This window comes from Gavialis gangeticus, unplaced genomic scaffold, assembly GCF_001723915.1.
Source record: "Gavialis gangeticus isolate Ggan-Ray unplaced genomic scaffold, GavGan_comp1, whole genome shotgun sequence".
Taxonomy (NCBI): Eukaryota; Metazoa; Chordata; order Crocodylia; family Gavialidae; genus Gavialis; species Gavialis gangeticus.
In genome coordinates, this window is record NW_017728998.1 from 44,650,476 (window position 1) to 44,668,285 (window position 17,810).

General features: G+C 46.9%; 2 protein-coding genes across 5 annotated transcripts in view; one reads left to right on the forward strand and one right to left on the reverse strand.

Annotated features, from left to right (window-relative positions):
* The window catches only part of COG4 (component of oligomeric golgi complex 4), a 49,186-nt gene extending 35,745 nt beyond the window's left edge, over positions 1-13,441 (reverse strand). The window contains exons 1-8 of one of the 2 annotated variants that reach the window (XM_019505824.1): positions 13,260-13,440; positions 11,246-11,328; positions 9,968-10,082; positions 9,421-9,595; positions 4,839-5,032; positions 4,007-4,112; positions 2,306-2,463; positions 1,546-1,604 (exon numbers count right to left, since the gene is read on the reverse strand). In XM_019505824.1, coding sequence (XP_019361369.1) covers positions 1,546-1,604; positions 2,306-2,463; positions 4,007-4,112; positions 4,839-5,032; positions 9,421-9,595; positions 9,968-10,082; positions 11,246-11,328; positions 13,260-13,397 — 1,028 coding nt within the window. In that variant the 5' untranslated portion in view covers positions 13,398-13,440. Of the gene's footprint in view, positions 1-1,545; positions 1,605-2,305; positions 2,464-4,006; positions 4,113-4,838; positions 5,033-9,420; positions 9,596-9,967; positions 10,083-11,245; positions 11,329-13,259 lie in introns of both variants that reach the window. The other variant, XM_019505825.1, reaches the window with a different exon arrangement.
* A 220-nt stretch (positions 13,442-13,661) lies between these two features.
* Positions 13,662-17,810, forward strand: part of SF3B3 (splicing factor 3b subunit 3) — a 59,256-nt gene continuing 55,107 nt past the window's right edge. Inside the window, exons 1-4 of one of the 3 annotated variants that reach the window (XM_019505814.1) lie at positions 13,662-13,761; positions 15,280-15,402; positions 15,818-16,144; positions 17,222-17,394. In XM_019505814.1, coding sequence (XP_019361359.1) covers positions 15,333-15,402; positions 15,818-16,144; positions 17,222-17,394 — 570 coding nt within the window. In that variant the 5' untranslated portion in view covers positions 13,662-13,761; positions 15,280-15,332. Of the gene's footprint in view, positions 13,762-14,497; positions 14,520-15,279; positions 15,403-15,817; positions 16,145-16,582; positions 16,820-17,221; positions 17,395-17,810 lie in introns of those variants that run through there. The other 2 variants (XM_019505815.1, XM_019505816.1) reach the window with 2 other exon arrangements.

The window sequence follows — 17,810 nt, forward strand, 5'->3', positions numbered from 1 at the left end:
AGATTTTTCCAGAACCACCCATCCTACCCTTTAAACAAGCACCGAACCTTGCCAACCTCATCACCAGAAGCAAACTTAGTATGGCCCAAAGGACACCGAATGGATCCAGACTATGCTGGGACAATAAATGTAAAACCTGCCAACACATCTCCACCAGTCCCACAATAACCACACCCTACAACAGAATCATCACCATTCCTGTATCATACCTGCACCACCAGAAATGTAATACATCTTATCCAGTGCACTAAATGCCCTGATAGAAAATACATAGGAGAAACCAAACAACAACTGCGTACCAGAATGAACACGCACCAAAAATCTAGCAAAGACAAAAGTATCCAATTACCTGCGAGGGCACACTTCTCACAAGACAATCACTCCCTCTCTGATCTCTCAGTTCTAATCCTCAAAGGGAACTTACAAAACACCTTTCATAGACAAGCCTATGAACTTCACTTCATAAATCTACTGGATACAAAAAAAAAAAAAAAAAAAAAAAAAAAAAAAATCAAGGATTAAACATAGATGTTGGGATTTATGGCACATCATAAACCTGCCTGCGATCAGAAAACCCCAAGTAACCTGAAAGATTATAGCTGGTAAAATGCAATCACCAGTTCAACATTCCCCACCTTCCCACCTACCTGTCTCACACCTATTGTCTCCCATCACCTCTTATACTCATTGCCACACATTTGCATTTTTACAGACCTGCATTTTGGCTTCTATTCCACCCAGGAGACCACACAAAACACGAGCAGACTCTTCCTATGCCTGAAGGGCATTTGTGCCTGAAAGATTGCAAAGAACAATTTTTCCAACTATTTAGTTGGTCTAATAGAAGATACCACCATTTACCCAAAGAACCTTGTCTGACAATGCAGATAGGGCACAGACCAAACACAGAGCTGAGTCCCAACCCAGCTGTTGAGTGGTCATGCAGGAGTCACCTTATCTCATGATCTTTCAGTTTCTTCACCTGTAAAACAGGGATGATACAACAGGAGCAGTGAAACTCAGGCCTGACTGGTGTGGGAGCCACAATCAGTCTTAACCAGAGTCATAACAAGCACCCCAAAATAGCTAATGTGCCCCAATTCAAAAGACAAAAACTAGAGTGCACTAGTTAACTGCTAATAACGTACAGTGCATGTGGTGTGCAAGTCATGATTCCAGGAAAAACACAATATATTTTGTTAAACAAAACTTGGTAACATTTTCTGTGAAGAGGTCTAAATATCGCTAAGAGTCACCACCCTTTACCCATCAAGAGAGGGCTGACAGAGCTGCAGGTCAGGGTTCAGCCTTCTGTATTGTCATACTCAGTTTATCAGGGAAGTCCGAACTCTGATACTGTGTAATAAAGCAGCGCCAAGATTGCTGATAGATTATAAAGGGGCAATAAAGAGGACCCTAATAATATTTTATGCCTTGGTGACAGTAAGGCAACTGGATGATGGAAAGAGCTATCTAAAATGCTAAACAGCATTAACACTGGATTAACAATGGAAAGGAAAAGAACAGGTAGCTTATTTGACATACCTTGGTTCAATTTTTTCTGTAACAGAACTTCTCATCATGCTGTTCTGAACCTGCTGGAACTGCAATTATGAAAACAAAAAGCCATCATAACATTATCCTTTAAACTTTGTGTTAGCCACCTTGCCAGGTCCTACATTGCTGAAGAGCTGCTTAGGAAAGCCCAAGCTTCTGCACTAGTCCTCGAGCAACAGAACTTAGTGCAGGGTTCTAGTCATGACAGCATCCATGGTGTCCAACAGGGAGAGCAAACTACAACATGGCTGTTGGAGAATGGTGCCAGGAGGGAGCCAATGGCACATTATAACTGAGTACACCCTATGATATTGGTTATGTTCATACCAAATCCTGCTCTGCTTTGTAAACAAGAGTTAAAAGCTGCTGCTAGTGCTCTTCATTCTCCAAAGGATCATCTCTGTTTCCTCTACTATCACTTCAGACAGCCACTTTCCTTCCATGCAAAAGCGCCCCCCCCACCCCATTCCCCCAATGTAACCCATCATTATGGTTACAGATTAATACAAGGTTGTCTCCAATGACTCACAAAGCTGAGCACTGCTGCCTTTCCAGCATGCAAAGCTTACTGGTCTGCAAAGTGAGGCATCAAGACCATGGGACCAGGCTTCCTAAGATGTAGTGACTGAGTCCTTATCACTCACTCTACTTGTACACGATTATGGGATGTTAGAGGATCACCAGGAAAGATGCACAGAGCTGGCTTTTGGCTGCAGGCTGTGTTGCCTACACTGCAAGTCATGCTTACCTGCCGGTGATAGTCCCTCTGCTTGATGAACTTGTCCACCACCTTCTCCACTTGCCGGTCACATTCCACTTGTAGGTGTTTGATCAGGGTGTACAGTCTCCCCAACCCATAATAGGTCTCTACGATGGGCTGGTGGGTCTCCACAATGCGAGCTATTCCTGCAGAAAGACACACGGTAAGACTGTTTATTCATAGCAGAAAGACCAGAAAAAGCCTTGTCCCATCTTGACTAAGCCCTGGATTGTAGGATTCCAACAAAAGGCCTAAGCAAGAGTAGTCATCACTTCCCCAAAGCAGCAGCTCAGAATCTCAGATGGGATCCTCAAGGTATTAACCACCCCTTCATTTTGCAATGCTCTCTCCTGCCCTAGTATTATGCCTCCATCCTTTCCCCCTTCACAGAACTTTCAGCCACCCTGTGGAAGCTACAATGCAATCCAAGCAACACAGGATGCAGGTGACCCATGCCATAATCTGCAGGTGGAAAGCTTTTCACACAACAAACTTGCAGCTCCTAAATCATCACTTAAGTCCAACCAGAGATTAAACCGCTTCCAAGTCCAGGTTCAATACCCTCTCACCTATCATACTACAAGTTTACACCCTGGGAATCTCATCCCAAGGCAAACTGCACTCCTATTCTCTCTCCAGAGAGCCACCAGCCAAAGGAAGACCTCTTTGAGGCAAAGACTTAGCCACAAGAAGATACATCTTCATGTTCATTTCCTTCACAACAGCCATCAGCTCCAACACCCTGTAACACATTTCCCCCTGTGCCTGGTACCATTGCCTTGATGCATCCTGTGGGCTTTCAACAGGGTGAAAGCACAGGGGAGGTCCGAGCACAGGAGAGTGACCTGGTAGCAGCACAGTGCAGAATGACAACAGACGTAATGGCTGACCACTGTGGGAAGCTCTATTCCTTCCCCTGTTGGGAATTCCACACCATGCACCCTCCCTTCCTCATTTTCAGAGAGCACAAGCTGCTCTGCTCCTCTCCATCTCTCCAAAGAGTCATGGAGGGGAAAGAGAGCAGCTGTTTGGCCTTATGGGCAGGGATTTGTTCACATGGCCAGACGAAGCTGGGGACCTATAGTCCTGGAGGCTTCAGGGACTAACCAATTTATCTGAAGAGAGTAAAGAGCAGGAAGGGAAAGGGGAAGTTTCAAGTCCCTTCTCCTAAGATCCATCAACTGCAGAGAATCATCTAAGGCAGAACTTATGTCTCTCACAGTGATGCTCTGGTTCAGTCCTTTAAGCTGAGCAAGATTGCATGAGAAGCCATGCCCATAAGGAAAGGAAGCCAGCTGGTCCTTTACAGTCCATCTCCAGCCAGCCAAAGGTAAGTCCTAATGCTCTCCTGGACAGAAACAAAGCAACGAAATCACTGCTTCAGATTCAATTCTAGCAGTAAAAAAGGGAAAAAAGGCTGTTCTCTTCTCTTGCCACCACAAATAAAAGCATTCAAGTCATCTGGCTAACTTTGAACAACAGGAAAAAAGGGATGGACGTGACCTCAGGTAGTCCCCTAGTCCAATCCCATTCTCATCACTGTCTAAACCAAGTGTTTGTTTAACATGCACTTTAAAACTTCCAAAGATGGAGATTGCACAACCTATCTAGGTCCCTCCTCATCTTCAGCAAAAATTATTTCCAGCCTACCAACCAGTTGAGATATTTGCCAGGTACGGAAGGAATTACCTTCGAAGAGAAGTGTCAGTGTGTCTGCAAAGATAACTGCAGCCCGACGGTCACTCATGTCTGTTCCCATCACCAATAACAGGTTCTCCTCTGCTTTGTTGGCAACCTAAACCATGGTGGAAGCAGTCGATTGGTATTGTTCTGGCACAGCTCCACCCTTACCAAGAGGACAGCTGTCCTCCTGCCCTATGCAACCCTTCCCTTTTACCTATTTTCCCTCTGTGCACAACTACTGAGGAAAGCGACACTGAGTTTCCAAAGCAGATGTCAGACAGCAGACAGAACAGTTTAAATCTTAAACAAAGTCCAGTGCATTCTGCTGTGCTACACAAATGCGATGTACTTCTATAGGACCAGCTGCTGGAGCTGGTCCATCTCATTAGTGAACAAAGCAACAGGAAACCTAGCAAATACCCCCCTACCATATGTGAGGTCTCTTATAGCCCAAGCAACACTAGAAAAAGGAATTTTTTCACAGTGTGTCTCTGTTCAGCTGCTGGGAACCCAGAATTTCAGGCAAATGTAGACAGACCACATTGCCCAGGGCCTGAGGACAAGATGCAGAGTGCTTGTGAAAGGGATCAGTGTCCAACTGAAGGAAGGACAAGTCAGAGATTGGATAGTAGGGAATGTAATCAAATGCCAAAAGCCTATACCTTGTAGCACAGGCAGAAAAAAGTTGGACAGAACCGTGCTTGTTTCAGAGATTAAACACCCTGGGGCCAAGATCTCCTTTCTCAACACCCTGTGTCAGTCAGTGGAGGAGGCCAGGGCTTGGTCTCCTGAGGTACTCAGGCCACCCCAATCACGCTGGTCCTGCAAAGCACATTACCTGTTTGCAAAGGTACTCAGAGAACTTGCTCAACCCCTCTTCATGTAAGCCCAGCAGAGGGAAGATCTTGAAGAAACGCTCCACCTGTGGCAGATCTCCCTGCTTCATAGCTAGGTCAAATTTCTCAGTTACAATAGTCTTCAAACGCTGCTCTGCCTCCTGCAGGAGCTTCAGGTTGGCATCAATTATGCTGCCTGTTCCCAAGTGAGACAAGATACAGAAATCATAGTAGCATAGTGCTTAGGGTCAGAAGGAATGTAAACAGATCAGGTCTGACCCCCCGCCCCAGGCAGGAACGAATACCAGGGTCATTTCACCCCAGCCAACTATCTGTCCAGCCTTCTCTTGAAGACCCCCAAGGTAGAAGAGAGTACCACCTCACTTGGGAGCCCATTCCAGAGCCTGGCAGCCCTAACTGTAAAGTTATGTCTCCTGATGTCCAGCCTGAACCTTCTAACAGTTTGTGGCCATTATTCCTAGTAATCCCAAGTCATGCCATGGGGAACAGAGCCTCCCCCAATTCCCACTGGTCCCTCATGGTGAGTTTGTAAATGGCCACCAGATCCCCTCTCAGCCTTCTCTTTTGGAGGCTGAATAGGTTCAGGCCCTTTAGCCTCTCTTCATAGGGCCTGCCCCACTGCCTTTTGACCATGCGAGTGGCCCTCCTCTGGACCTTCTCAATGCTAGCCACATCCCTCATGAAGTGTGGTGCCTAGAACTAGATGCAGTACTCCAACTATGGCCTGACCAATGCCGCATAGACGGGAAGGATCACCTCCCTGGACCTGCTTGTGATGCATCTGTAGATGCACAACAAGGTGCGGTTAGCCTTACTGACCACTTCCTCGCATTGGCAGCTCATGTTCATCCTGGAGTCAACAGTGACTCCAAGATCCCTTTCTGCCACCATGTTGACAAGAAGGGCATTCCCCAGCCTATACGTGTGTTGCTGGTTCCTTCTCCCTAGATGCAGCACCTTGCACTTGTCTGCATTGAATTCCATCCTATTCTCATCCACCCACCTCTGTAATTTATCTAGATCTAGCTGGATTCTATCCCTCCCCTCCAGCATGCCCGCCTCACCCAACAACTTGGTGTCGTCAGCGAATTTGGACAACGTGCATTCCACACCCATATCAAGATCCCTGATAAAGATATTGAACAGTACAAGCCCCAGGGGGCTCCACTGCCCACATCCCTCCAGGTCAAAAATGACCCATCCACCACCACTCTCTGGGTGCGACCATCTAGCCAAGTTGCCGCCCATCTGACTGTGTAGGCATCAGTGCCAGTCATCTAGCTTTTTTTTAAGAGAATGTGGTGGGAAACCGTGTCAAAGGCCTTCTTAAAGTCCAGGAAGACAACATCCACCCTAACACCCTCATCCAGGGACTTTGTGACCTGATCATAAAAAGAAACCAGGTTAGTCAGGCAGGACCTGCCCTCAATGAACTCATGTTGGTTGGCCCTGAGCATTACCTCCCCTGCTGGGCCCTTGCAGATGTGCTCCTTGATAATTTTCTCAAAGGTCTTCCCTAGGACAGAGATAAGACTGACTGGCCTATAATTGCCATGATCCTCCTTTTTCCCTTTCTCATAAATGGGGACCATAGTGGCCCTTTTCCAATCCTCTGGTACCTGGCCACTCCCCACAAGCGCTCATAGAGCCATACCAGGGGCCCCACTATGACCCCCACCAATTCCATCAGCACCCTCAGGTGAAGATCTGGACCTACTGATTTAAACATGTCCAGCCCCTCCAAAAATTCCTTAACTAGGTCATCCCTGACCCTAGGCATGGCGATGCCTCCCCTGGGTCCGTCCGCAATTTTTATTTATTTTATTTGGGGGAGGGGGGCGGGCAGAAAGATGATGGCCCCTTGCTTCTACTCTTTGTATGCCTCCTCTTTTGCCCTCAGGCATCGCTGGATGCCTTCGCCGAGCCATGGGGGGTTCTTAGAACTTCTGCCCCCCTTGGTGCGCATTGGGACTGACTCCCCTTGAGCTCAGGATTGTCTCCTTGAGGAATAACCACCTGCCTTGGACTCCCATCTCATTGAAGCTCCGAGACCCCAATGCCTCTCCTACTAACCTTCTTAGCTTATAGAAGTCGGCACTCCTGAAGTCGAGGACCACTACCTTGCTGCTTGCTTTCCCCACCCTGCACTGGATAGTAAATTCCAGCAGGCGATAATCACTGTTGCCCAGGTGGTCGAATACCTGCAGACCCCTCATCAGGTCGCCGCATGTGGCAAGGACCAAGTCTAGAAAGGCATTTCCCCTGGTGGGACTATGCACCTCCTGGGTTAGGCAGAGGTCCTGTATCCCAGCAAGGAACCTACATGAGCAGTCAGACCTGGCTGACTGCTCCTCCCAGCAGATGTCTGGGTAGTTTAGGTCACCCATGACAACCACATCCCTTTACAGCCTCCGTGAGCTGACCTGATAATTCCAGGTCCAGCTCATCCCCCTGGTGAGGTGGTCTGTAGTAGATGCCCACTATCAAGTCCCTTTCCCCATGCTCCCCTTGCATTCTTATCCAGAGTGCCTCGTTTTGCCCCTCCTCTGACTCCATCCTGATCAGTGAGGATGTGTATTGCTCTTTGACATATAGTGCTACACCCCCACCTCTTTTTCCTGCTCTATCTTGGCTGTACAGCCTATATCCCTCCATGTCCACTGCCCAGTCATGGGTAGAATCCCACCAGGTTTCCGTGAGCCCCACTAGGTCTGGGTTTTTGCTAGCTAGCAGGAGGGTGAGTTCCTCCTGCTTTTTCCCCATGCTTCGAGCATTTGTGTAGAGGCATTTGAGGCCTCCTGTAGGTGCTGGGACTGAGAACACCAACTGCCCTGGTCTCATGGCAGAATATGTACAGTTCCAAAACAGCAGTTAGGAAGTCAAAGCCAAAGAGGGGGAAGGCACTCAACTCATTTTTTTGATCCCCAAATGCCTCCCAGAACCTGAAATCTAAAGGCTATAAGGGAGTAGGCGTATACATTATGCATACAAACATACTTCCAACTCAGAAGGTATCACACTAAGATTATTAGAACCCCCTACCCAAAAGTCTTAAATCTTAAAAGAGTTGCCAAGCTCTTGCGAATACATGTAATTAGTTCCTTCAGCTCTTAGCTACTGGCCCATGCTCTAGTATCCACCCTGAAGGGGCATTCCGCACGCTCCACTGATACTCCAATGGAACCCAATGGTGTGCCTAATCTCTGGGACAAGAAGTCTGCTGTCAATTGAAAGACCCGCTATGTTTCACTGCTAGTTAAAATTCACCAGACTCCTCAAGAAGTCACCTGCTCCAATCCAGTGACCACTCTGTGTGTCTAAAAGTATGAAAAAAAAAGATGCCTGTCCAATACCAATATTGGCGCAAAGATGCACCAATACCACTACGTAGCAAACAGAAGCTGAGGTAGTTGTATTATTAAGTAACACTCTCTGCCAACCAGAGCTCAAGCATGATGCTATACAGCAGTGGCTCCCAACCTTTTTAGACCATGGACCAGAAGGGACCGTGGACCAGCATACTGCAGACCGGAAATGACTGGCTGCTGGTCTGCAGCATGCTGGTCACTTCCAGACTGGCAGCCAACCCTTCACAACCTGGTACTGGCCCACGGCCCAGGGGTTTGGAACCTCGGCTATACAGAAAGAGCCCTATTGATTTAATGCTCAACAAGACATTTTCCCAGATGAGTAGGAGACCAACACATTCATTTCTGTCCTGTACTAGATTCAATTTATAAACAAAATAAGAACATAAACACTGTGGAGTCTTGAGCCCTTCTGATTTGCAGTGTCACATCTGAAAGGTTTTTATTACCAAGAACTGCACAGGAGAGCTTCAGCATTTCTGCTGCTCAGTCCTTTCTCCAACCATCCATGTTACAAAGCTAACCTTACTCTGACATATTTTGCTGCTGATATTCAGAACCGTGGGAGAAGCAGGAACTCTGATGAAAATCATCTTATTCTGATGGTTCTTGGGGAAAGAACTGGCAGATACTAAGGCTATTCACAACAAAGGGAAGTTAGGATGAAACAGAGTAGTAAAATCATGCCTCCATTCCAGGAGCAAGGTACCAGAGTGCTATAAAAGCAGACATTCACAATATTGTTCCATTTATAAAACTCAGCCTTTATTTGGTTCCAAATGAACCATAAAAAAATCACACTACTTTAGGGTATGGTATGGAAAAACACATACTTGTCATGACTTCAAAAGTGGGGGGGAGGGGGGAGTGGCAGGAAAGGTTATGCTTTAACTGTATCACTACAGGCTCATGCACATAAGTGCAGCAAAAACACTCCAATTTTAAACTTGCTTCATTCCAGGGATGAAGCTAGGATGGTTAGCTCCTCACAAAAGTATTCACCCAGACGTTTCCACATAAAACCATAACCTGACATGGCTGCCAAACTCATTTAGTAATAATATCCTCTCTTAACACACTCTTTGGATCCAAGTTATCTCGTCCTGTTATGTGTCATAACCTCTAAAAGCAAGAGCCCTCAATTTACCTGACTAAACAGCCACACCCCCCATACCAATGCAAGGATATTACCTACCCTCCTTGCCTTGTCGACTGAGCTCAATGACCGACTTGTCCAGAGACAAGTAGCGGTGAATATGAGCTGCTGCTTGCTCATAATCTTCATTTCGCAGAGCTGTCTGAACCCCATCCATGCAGAACTTCAGGTCCAAGATGTCATCAGCTCTCTGGATGGCCTGATAGAGGCGGTTCTGCAAGAATAGCAGTTGAGATTTCCTTCACCTAGCTGGACTAGAAAAGAGAGCTATACAGAAAAGACAATATAGCCAAAGGGAAAGAAAGATGTGAGCCATGGAGTGAGGGGTTACGATCACCTTGTCCCAGACAGGACTCTAAGGTCAGCAGGGTGCTAGGTGAGCAACTTGGCCTCCCTAGGTAGCTGATGACTTGAAAAATCATGAGAATCCCAAAATTAGGTTGGAACTCAGGGGTACAGCATATAGAACCAGACTATAGGTCTCGCCTTTATTAGGAAAGAATAGCCTACAGAAATCACAGGGGCTACTCTGCACACTGAAATCTGCAGTCTCTAGTATTACAGAGCTCCCAATCTGTCTAGTTACCTTGGCAAGATCAAGCTGTCGGACTTTGCTGCTGACATTCTCAGCCAGATTCCAGGTGAAAGTGATCATTCCAGCCAACTGCCTGGCATCCCCCTCAATCAGTTGCAGGTTGGGGCTGGAAACACATGCAGATAACAGGTGATACACAAGAAAAGCACATCTGAAGCAGCAAGGCATTATACATAATCCCCCATTTTGTGCCTGCCAGCACCAGTCTTTCAACTCATGCCACTATCATGTTCTTTGACAGGAGATAAAAGCCAGATCCAAGAGTCTTATCTGGAAGATAGCAGCACCACAGGTCCTATCTACCTAACATCCCTCTTACTAGCAATGAAGAGGTGAAAGGAACTACAGTAAAAGCTTTGTTACCCGGCATCCCCCAGAAATGGGGGATGTGGGTTAATCAAATATTCCAGTTAATCACATGCGCACCGTCTGGTGCACTCCCTAGCATCAGTGTGCTGGGGGACAGGGAGGGGGGCCCCTGTGCAGGCTGCTTTGCCCTGGGCCGTGCGCCGAAAAAGTGGTGAAGAAAAACTCAGCTCGAAGCAGTGAAACAGGAAGTCCCCCAGAAGTGGTACTTCCGGTTTCGCTTTTGCCGTGTCCCTTGGATGCCAGTTAATAGAGTTTTCGGGCTAATAAAGTGCCGGTTAACACAGCTTTTGCTGTAGATGTATAAGTTTGTCCTTTTTTAGGGCAGGAAGTGTCATTTTGTGCTCTAGAAACCAAACTTTTATTAAATACAAGGCTCCAAGCCTTATGATTGTAGAAATAACCTAAGCATTGAACTCTGCAAATAGATTCATTTGTATATGTCCAAATCTACAGACAACCCAAAACAACATATTTGAAGGGGCGCATTGTTCACATTCAGATAAATGAGATGTTAGTGCTAAAGCCTAATACTAACAATACTCACTGGGAATGACAGCTCATTTCTGACATCGTAGGAGAGCTGCAAGTATCCTTACCTTCATGTATCACAGTGACTCAAAGAAAAGATTATTCTATGGCATGTTTCATGTCAAAGCACTCTTTAAAGGGAAACTGATTTACTCAGTAGTGAAAAAAAATACACCTGCATTTCTGGTAGAATGAAGCAGCTGTTGAACAATATATGGTAACAGCATATAAGAATTTAAAACTAGAAGGAAAAAATACATATGCATTTGAATCTAGGCCTTTTTCCCCCAAGCAACCCCCGCAAAATACAAAAAAACTGAAGAAAAATAAAAAGCAGGTTATTGTCACTGAAGGACTGATGTGTTTACTAACCCCATGCGATGAAGAGCAACCATCTTGTTCTCTATGGTACCCTGTTGTTCCAAGAGGGCCTCCAGCTCTTCCTCCACCACTTTCTGAAAAACAAAGTAGTTCTATGTCACTTTATGACACTTTCTGGCCAATCACTAATGTCACTACCTTAGAAGCAAACCCTCAACATCAGTGCAGGAGTACACACCAAAGAGGGCTTCTGAAAACTCAACTAATAACACAGTCTGTCAAAAGCCCCAGTGTTCCATCTTAATCTGGTTACATTTACACTCCAGTCTAATTTCAAGGGTCAGTTTTGAAACCTCTATCATAAAATGTTGAAAGAAATCCATTCCTATATTGCCTCTCCACATCAAAGATGTTCCTGACTTAACTGTTTATAAAAAAAGATCAGAGTACAATAGTATGCTCCAAAGTTAAGAAAAATGAGAATGTTGCACAGGCAGGACAGTCAGTCTGTCAAGGCTGAGGGCAGGAAGCCTGTAAAACCCTGTAGCAATCTTTTATGGCCAGCTAATGAAGCTCTAGCAGAGATATCTAACTTTTCTTGTTAGACGCTTTGCCATTATGACACAGGGAAGCGGAGGAGAGGGGTGCTCCACCTTTTGGCCCCCCAGGCCAGATGAGTGACCCCACCACCATGCTCTACATGCTGGGACTGGGTCCTGGGGGACCAGTGCTGCCCCCTTTCACCTCCTGCACACTGGGATCGAGTCCCAGCGGGCTGGCACAACCCCCTGCATGCCAGGATTGGGTCCTGGGAGCCCAGCACTGTCCCCTCTCACCCCCATGAGCCAGGATAGGGTCCTGTTGGCCCAGCACCACCCTGTCCAAGCCCCCCACAACAGGATTAGACCCCGAAACTGGCACACCCTCTGGCCTGCTCTGTGTGCTCAGATCAGGCACTGGATCCAGCACGCAGGGCCTGGGGCTCTTTGTGGCTGCAGAAATATGGCTGCAGGGGAGCGGTACCAGCATTCCCCTATCACCAAGTTTCCAGACCTTTGGGGAGGCCCAGAGACCAAATGACATAGTGCCATGGGCCACAACTGGCCCACAGGCTGGAGATTGAGCACTTTTGCTTTACATTATCTCACCAAGTTATATCCAAATACTTTTTTGAACCAGGAAATGGATGGAACTGTGGTCCTTCCTATATTCTAACACACAAGAACAGTCCTGGTAAGTTGTTTTACTTCAGTTTGTTTTCACAAGCAAAACAGAAGGTCTTGTTTTCGCAGGAGGACAAAACTGGATTTGCACTGAGTGAGGCATCAGCTTGCTAGTTTGCACTGAAAAACCATAAATGTGGTGTGGGACTCTTTCTGAAGTCTCTTCTTTCCCCTGTATGTTGGGTTTTTCTTTCCTCCAAAATTTTCATTCCAAGAGTTGTTTGCACACAAGGCTTAATGGCAAGTAACAGCAATTAATTTAAATTAACCCTGGCTGATCCAAGAGTGGAAACAGATGCCATCTGATTTCTCATTTGTATCACCTTCAAATTTTTTTAAGGCAGTATAAATGCAGAATAGATATCCTTGCCCTTTTTGCACCACCTGATAAGAGAATCAGTGGCACAACAAAAGATAGTAACAGACTCTGATGCTTCATTGCAGTGGGCACCTCTTAACCTGTGGCACTTACCTTTTTGGGGGCTGACTGGCAAGGGAAAACCTCTCCTTTCCCCACTGCCCCAGACCTGCACTGTGGGTTTAGGGCAGGAGGCAAAAGTGCTTCCTTGTACAACCAGACCCTGCAGCTAACTGAGCAGGGAAAGCACCCAGCTTTCCCTGGTGCTCCAGATAGCCAGCCCCAGTGGGCCCTTCAGAGCCATCTGGACAGGGGAAGACCTGGCACTGCTGCTACTCCGGACTCACGCTGAGCAACACAACACGTATTTTGCCCAAATCACTCCACTCCGCCACTTCTAATTCCAGCCCAAGGCAAGGCGTTAATTTGGATGCGTCCCCCCCAGCCCAGAGCAGCGAGACGGCGCGAGCCGGCCCAGCCCCACCTCCTCTGCGCACAGGCGGCCGTAGGCGGTCTCCAGCTCCCGCAGGTCGGTGAGCGCCCGGATCCGCTCCATAGACAAGCACGAGCTGCTGCCGTCCGCGCCTGGCGTCCTCGGAGCCACGCCAGCAGCCGCAGCCATCTCGGGCCAGGGACGTCACTTCCGGGAAATCAAAAGCCCCAGCGGGGTCTGAGCGGCCGCTGGGGCTGCCCTCAAGGTGCCTGATCAGGGACTCGTGGCCCTCTCATGTTTGGCTTGGCCAAGCGAGTGTCCCCAGGCAGGAGCGCATGCGGCGGAGTCAGAGCCGGGCGGACGATACTCACGGGGTCCTTTCATCGGTGAGGTCAGGCGATGCGAGGGCAGCTGCGCGTCGCTCGCGTCGGCTGAGGAAGGCCCCGGCGGGGGGCGGGGCGGCAGAGAGCGCGCGCAGGGCTCATGGCGCAGCGGCTCCGCGGGCTCGCGGCCTAGGGAAAACGGGCGGCCGCCATCTGTCTCCATCCGACCGGTAGGAGCCGCCGTTGCCGTCGTCTCGCGCTGGGGCAGGCAGCGCGCGCTGGGCCGGGCTCAGCCTCAGCACTATTTCCTCCCCCGCCGGCGGCAGCGAAGGCTGCGCCGCGGCCTGGGCGGGAAGAGGCGGCGGGGTTGCCTTCTCCGGCCTGGCGGCCCCCGGGCACCCTAACTGCGCCCCGCTGAGACTGCCCCAACCCCGCCCCGCCTCGCCTCTGCGCCCTTCTTGCGGCTCCGGGACTCTCCCCCGCGTGCGGGTCGCGGCCTCCACGTGCCCCGGCGCCGCGTTCCCAGGGAGGAGGTGCGCGGCTTAGAGACTTGTTCCAAGGCCGGCTCGCCTGTTCCCACGTAGGATGTCAGGGGTGCAGTTGCCTGGGCAGTTTCTGGGGGCCGTTGTCACTGTCGTACCAGTCTCTGGGGGAAGCATCTGCTTGGGCAGGGAGGTTTCACTGCTTGTGGGGAAGTGGGGCTGAGGGCTCGTGGGGGTGGAACATGCCCAGGGCAGCCTAGAAATGTTTCTCCACTTTTTCCATATAATTCTATTAAGGGTAGTGTGTGTGACAGTCATAGACAACGGACCTGCAGACAGAAGTGGACCTGCTTTATTTGTTTGGTGTTGTCATCTTCATTCCTCAGCTTCAGAGCATGTCTTTCACGCAGGATTTCCCTGATTTCATTGTTTAATTGCCAGCCACACCTTTTATTGCACTGCTTCAGGCTCTGAAGGGGAGGCAGGATGAAGTACTGCAAGCTATGGTTTGCAGTGGTGTAACTTCCTCCCGTTTTAATTAAGCAAACTTCACTAATGAGCACAGCAGTTTGCCTGTTCATGGAGGAGGAGGTTGTGCTGTACTGCTGGCTCTGTCCTGGGTTGTAATCTATAACTCATTGCTCTTGTACAGGCAAAGCCATTAAAATTGATGAGACTAAAAGTGAAACCTTGCTTTATTATTTCTTCCTGTCAGCTCTTTCAGATAAATTACTGCAAAGCAAGAGCTCACTTTGCCACTAACCTCATGGGTTATACCCTCACAAGTAGGGCTAAATGGAATTAAAGTGAACAGGGATCCAGGATTGATAAAGCGTTGTAATGCTGTTTGGAAGACCATAGCAGCAGACCATAACCTATGCAGTATGGGCTTGTTGCGCACATTTATTTGCCTGCAAAACCTGATACATTGACTCTATCGTAAAAGTGAAATGAAAATTGCATCTACACAAAAAATGACTTTAAGCATGTACTTCTATGTTAAATAAGGACATTTAGCATGAACCCTTTTATATGGATATAAGGGATGGAAATATGTAAAGCTGACATGCATTGTTCATTTACAAATGAATTATACCAATTTTCAGAAACATTGTAAGACATTATTCATGCAGACTTAGCGGACAAAATTAAGCTGCTGGGACTTTTCTGTTATAGTAAAATAATGTGCAAGTAAGCATTAAATAGATGCAACCTATTTTGCAATTGGATATATTCCTGATTTATAGCTATTTTGTTTATTTGCAGTGGACTCCATAACAAAGCTGAAACATACACAGTGAAGTAGATTTATCGCCACCATGTTTCTTTACAACTTAACCTTGCAGCGAGCCACTGGCATCAGCTATGCCATCCATGGTAACTTTTCAGGTAACCTCTGTTGTTCTGACTTTGTCTTTTTGTTACAAGTTACTAAAATGTAGCATTATTTTTTCACTGTGGTTTTGCTCTTCTGTTAGCTGGGTTGAGCAACAGGTGCAAATGGAGGAGAGATCTGGTCTTGAGAACTTCCAGGAACTTTAGTATTTCAAGGCCTTGTCTTCACTGACGTGGGTGGCTTTAGTTAAGTCACTTTGCTCTTTGTGCCTCCGTGTTCCTGTCTAAAATAGACAGCCAAACACTGAAATATCTGGTCATTAACGATTCTAAGTGGCTTTGACTTTCTCCTGTATAAAGTATCAGGTTTGCAACAGTATTAGCATTGTAACATTGTGTCTTGTCCTTGCTTGAGTCTTCCTCTTGCTTATGTTGATTATTGATTTTTCTCATGGCTTTGGCTTCTTAGGAACAAAACAGCAGGAAATTGTTGTTTCACGGGGGAAGATCCTGGAATTGCTCCGCCCTGATCCTAATACAGGGAAGGTTCATACCTTGCTGACTGTGGAAGTATTTGGAGTCATTCGTTCCCTCATGGCCTTCAGGCTGACAGGTGGAACCAAAGACTACATTGTGGTTGGCAGTGATTCAGGGCGCATTGTTATCCTAGAATACCAACCCTCCAAGAATGTGTTTGAAAAGATTCATCAGGAAACCTTTGGCAAGAGTGGCTGTCGCAGAATTGTTCCTGGTCAATACTTAGCTGTGGATCCCAAGGGTCGTGCTGTTATGATTAGTAAGTCGATCTGGTTGCAGCACTTTAAAGGATTGAATGGTGGAAACAACATCCTTGAAATTATTAACTTGTGTTGTTCTTACCTCAAGGAAAATAGCTTTTGCAGCACACTTTGTCAGCTGCAGCAGCAAGTATGCCTTGCAGGCAGTTTTCTTTATTTCCAAATTTTGCCATCAAAGATCCAGATCTTGGGAATTGTTCCTGCCTGTAACCATGATTGCACAAATGAATTCTGAAATTAGGCCAACAAGATTTTGAGAAGAAATCTTGTTTAGGGACAAATAGTAAAACTATTTTGAGGGTGACATTTGGAAAAAGGAAGTTAAGATGCAGGCAGCCTTGCCATAGTGCAACCAATTTCAGTGGTCTGAGGTGATGATAAGAATTCATGTCTCTTCTCTGAGACTAACCATGGAGAAAATTCTGTGCCTTTCTGATCAGGCCTCCAAAGTATAAGCATTTAGATTCATTGAAATGGTAAGATATTACATTGAGAGAGAACTTTGCTGCTTTCTTTTAATTGAAAGAATTGCATATCAGATTGAAAGGAAAATGCTTGTGTTCATTTAATTAAATAGTTCAGCTGCAACCCAAGTTGATGGTCCAGGGAGGACTTGCTCAGTATTTCCATGCATATACTGCATATCAGTCAAGAAATGTCTATAGGTTTATGGGGTATGTATGAAATGGCTCCCTTTGTTTTATATGGTACCTTTCCTCCACACCATGGTTGGCCATCTCTGGCTGCATCTTTTGTCAAGAATTTGGGTTCCTCTACCTTATCTTATTGGTGGAGTAGTTTGTCCTGTGTCTGGGACAGAAGTGCCTTGAGTTATGGCTGAGGTGAGAGAGACCTGAAAAGATCATAGATTTAGTCAGCATATTCCTCAGCTACCAATTCATGTATGAAAAATTTAAATTATGAAAAGTTAGGGAGTTCAACATAAACAAAAGCACGTCTGGACAGGACCAGAAGTGATGTAGTTCAGAAAAGTTTGCTGCATCAGTGCTGGTGCTATTGTCTTTTGCCTTGCATAGGCTCTGATGCGTTCTATGTACTGGTGCCTCTCCCTGCAGGTGCCATTGAGAAACAGAAACTGGTGTATATTTTGAACAGAGATGCTGCTGCCCGTCTCACCATTTCTTCCCCACTGGAGGCTCACAAAGCCAACACATTGGTTTACCATGTGGTGGGAGTCGATGTAGGATTTGAAAACCCAATGTTTGCTTGTCTGGAAATGGACTATGAGGTAACTTTCCTCTTTCTGCTTCCTCTGAGCTTGTTCACCCTCCTTTCTAGCCTCTCTTTTCAGTGCATTTTTCACAGCATCTTTCCACTCTTGTCTTTGCACTTCATTCTAGTACTGCTTCTTTTGCCTTCCTCTCCCACTTGCTTCCCCTACTCCTGATTCGTGGTTCTCAGATCACATTTCCCTGCAGTTTCTTCGCTTATTGATCAACTAAAAACACTTCTGATACAAATGTATTGTTTGTGAACTAGCCAAGGTGAAGCTATGTCTTCTTAAATTTTCAGAGGAAGAATGTGAACAAACAATCTTAAGCAAAGAAAGTTTTGTTGTAGTGATTGTCATTGACTTTGTGGATGTGTAAAATGTGTCCCAGACTATGATCCTTCTCATCCAGAAGGATGAGGTCATCCTTGACC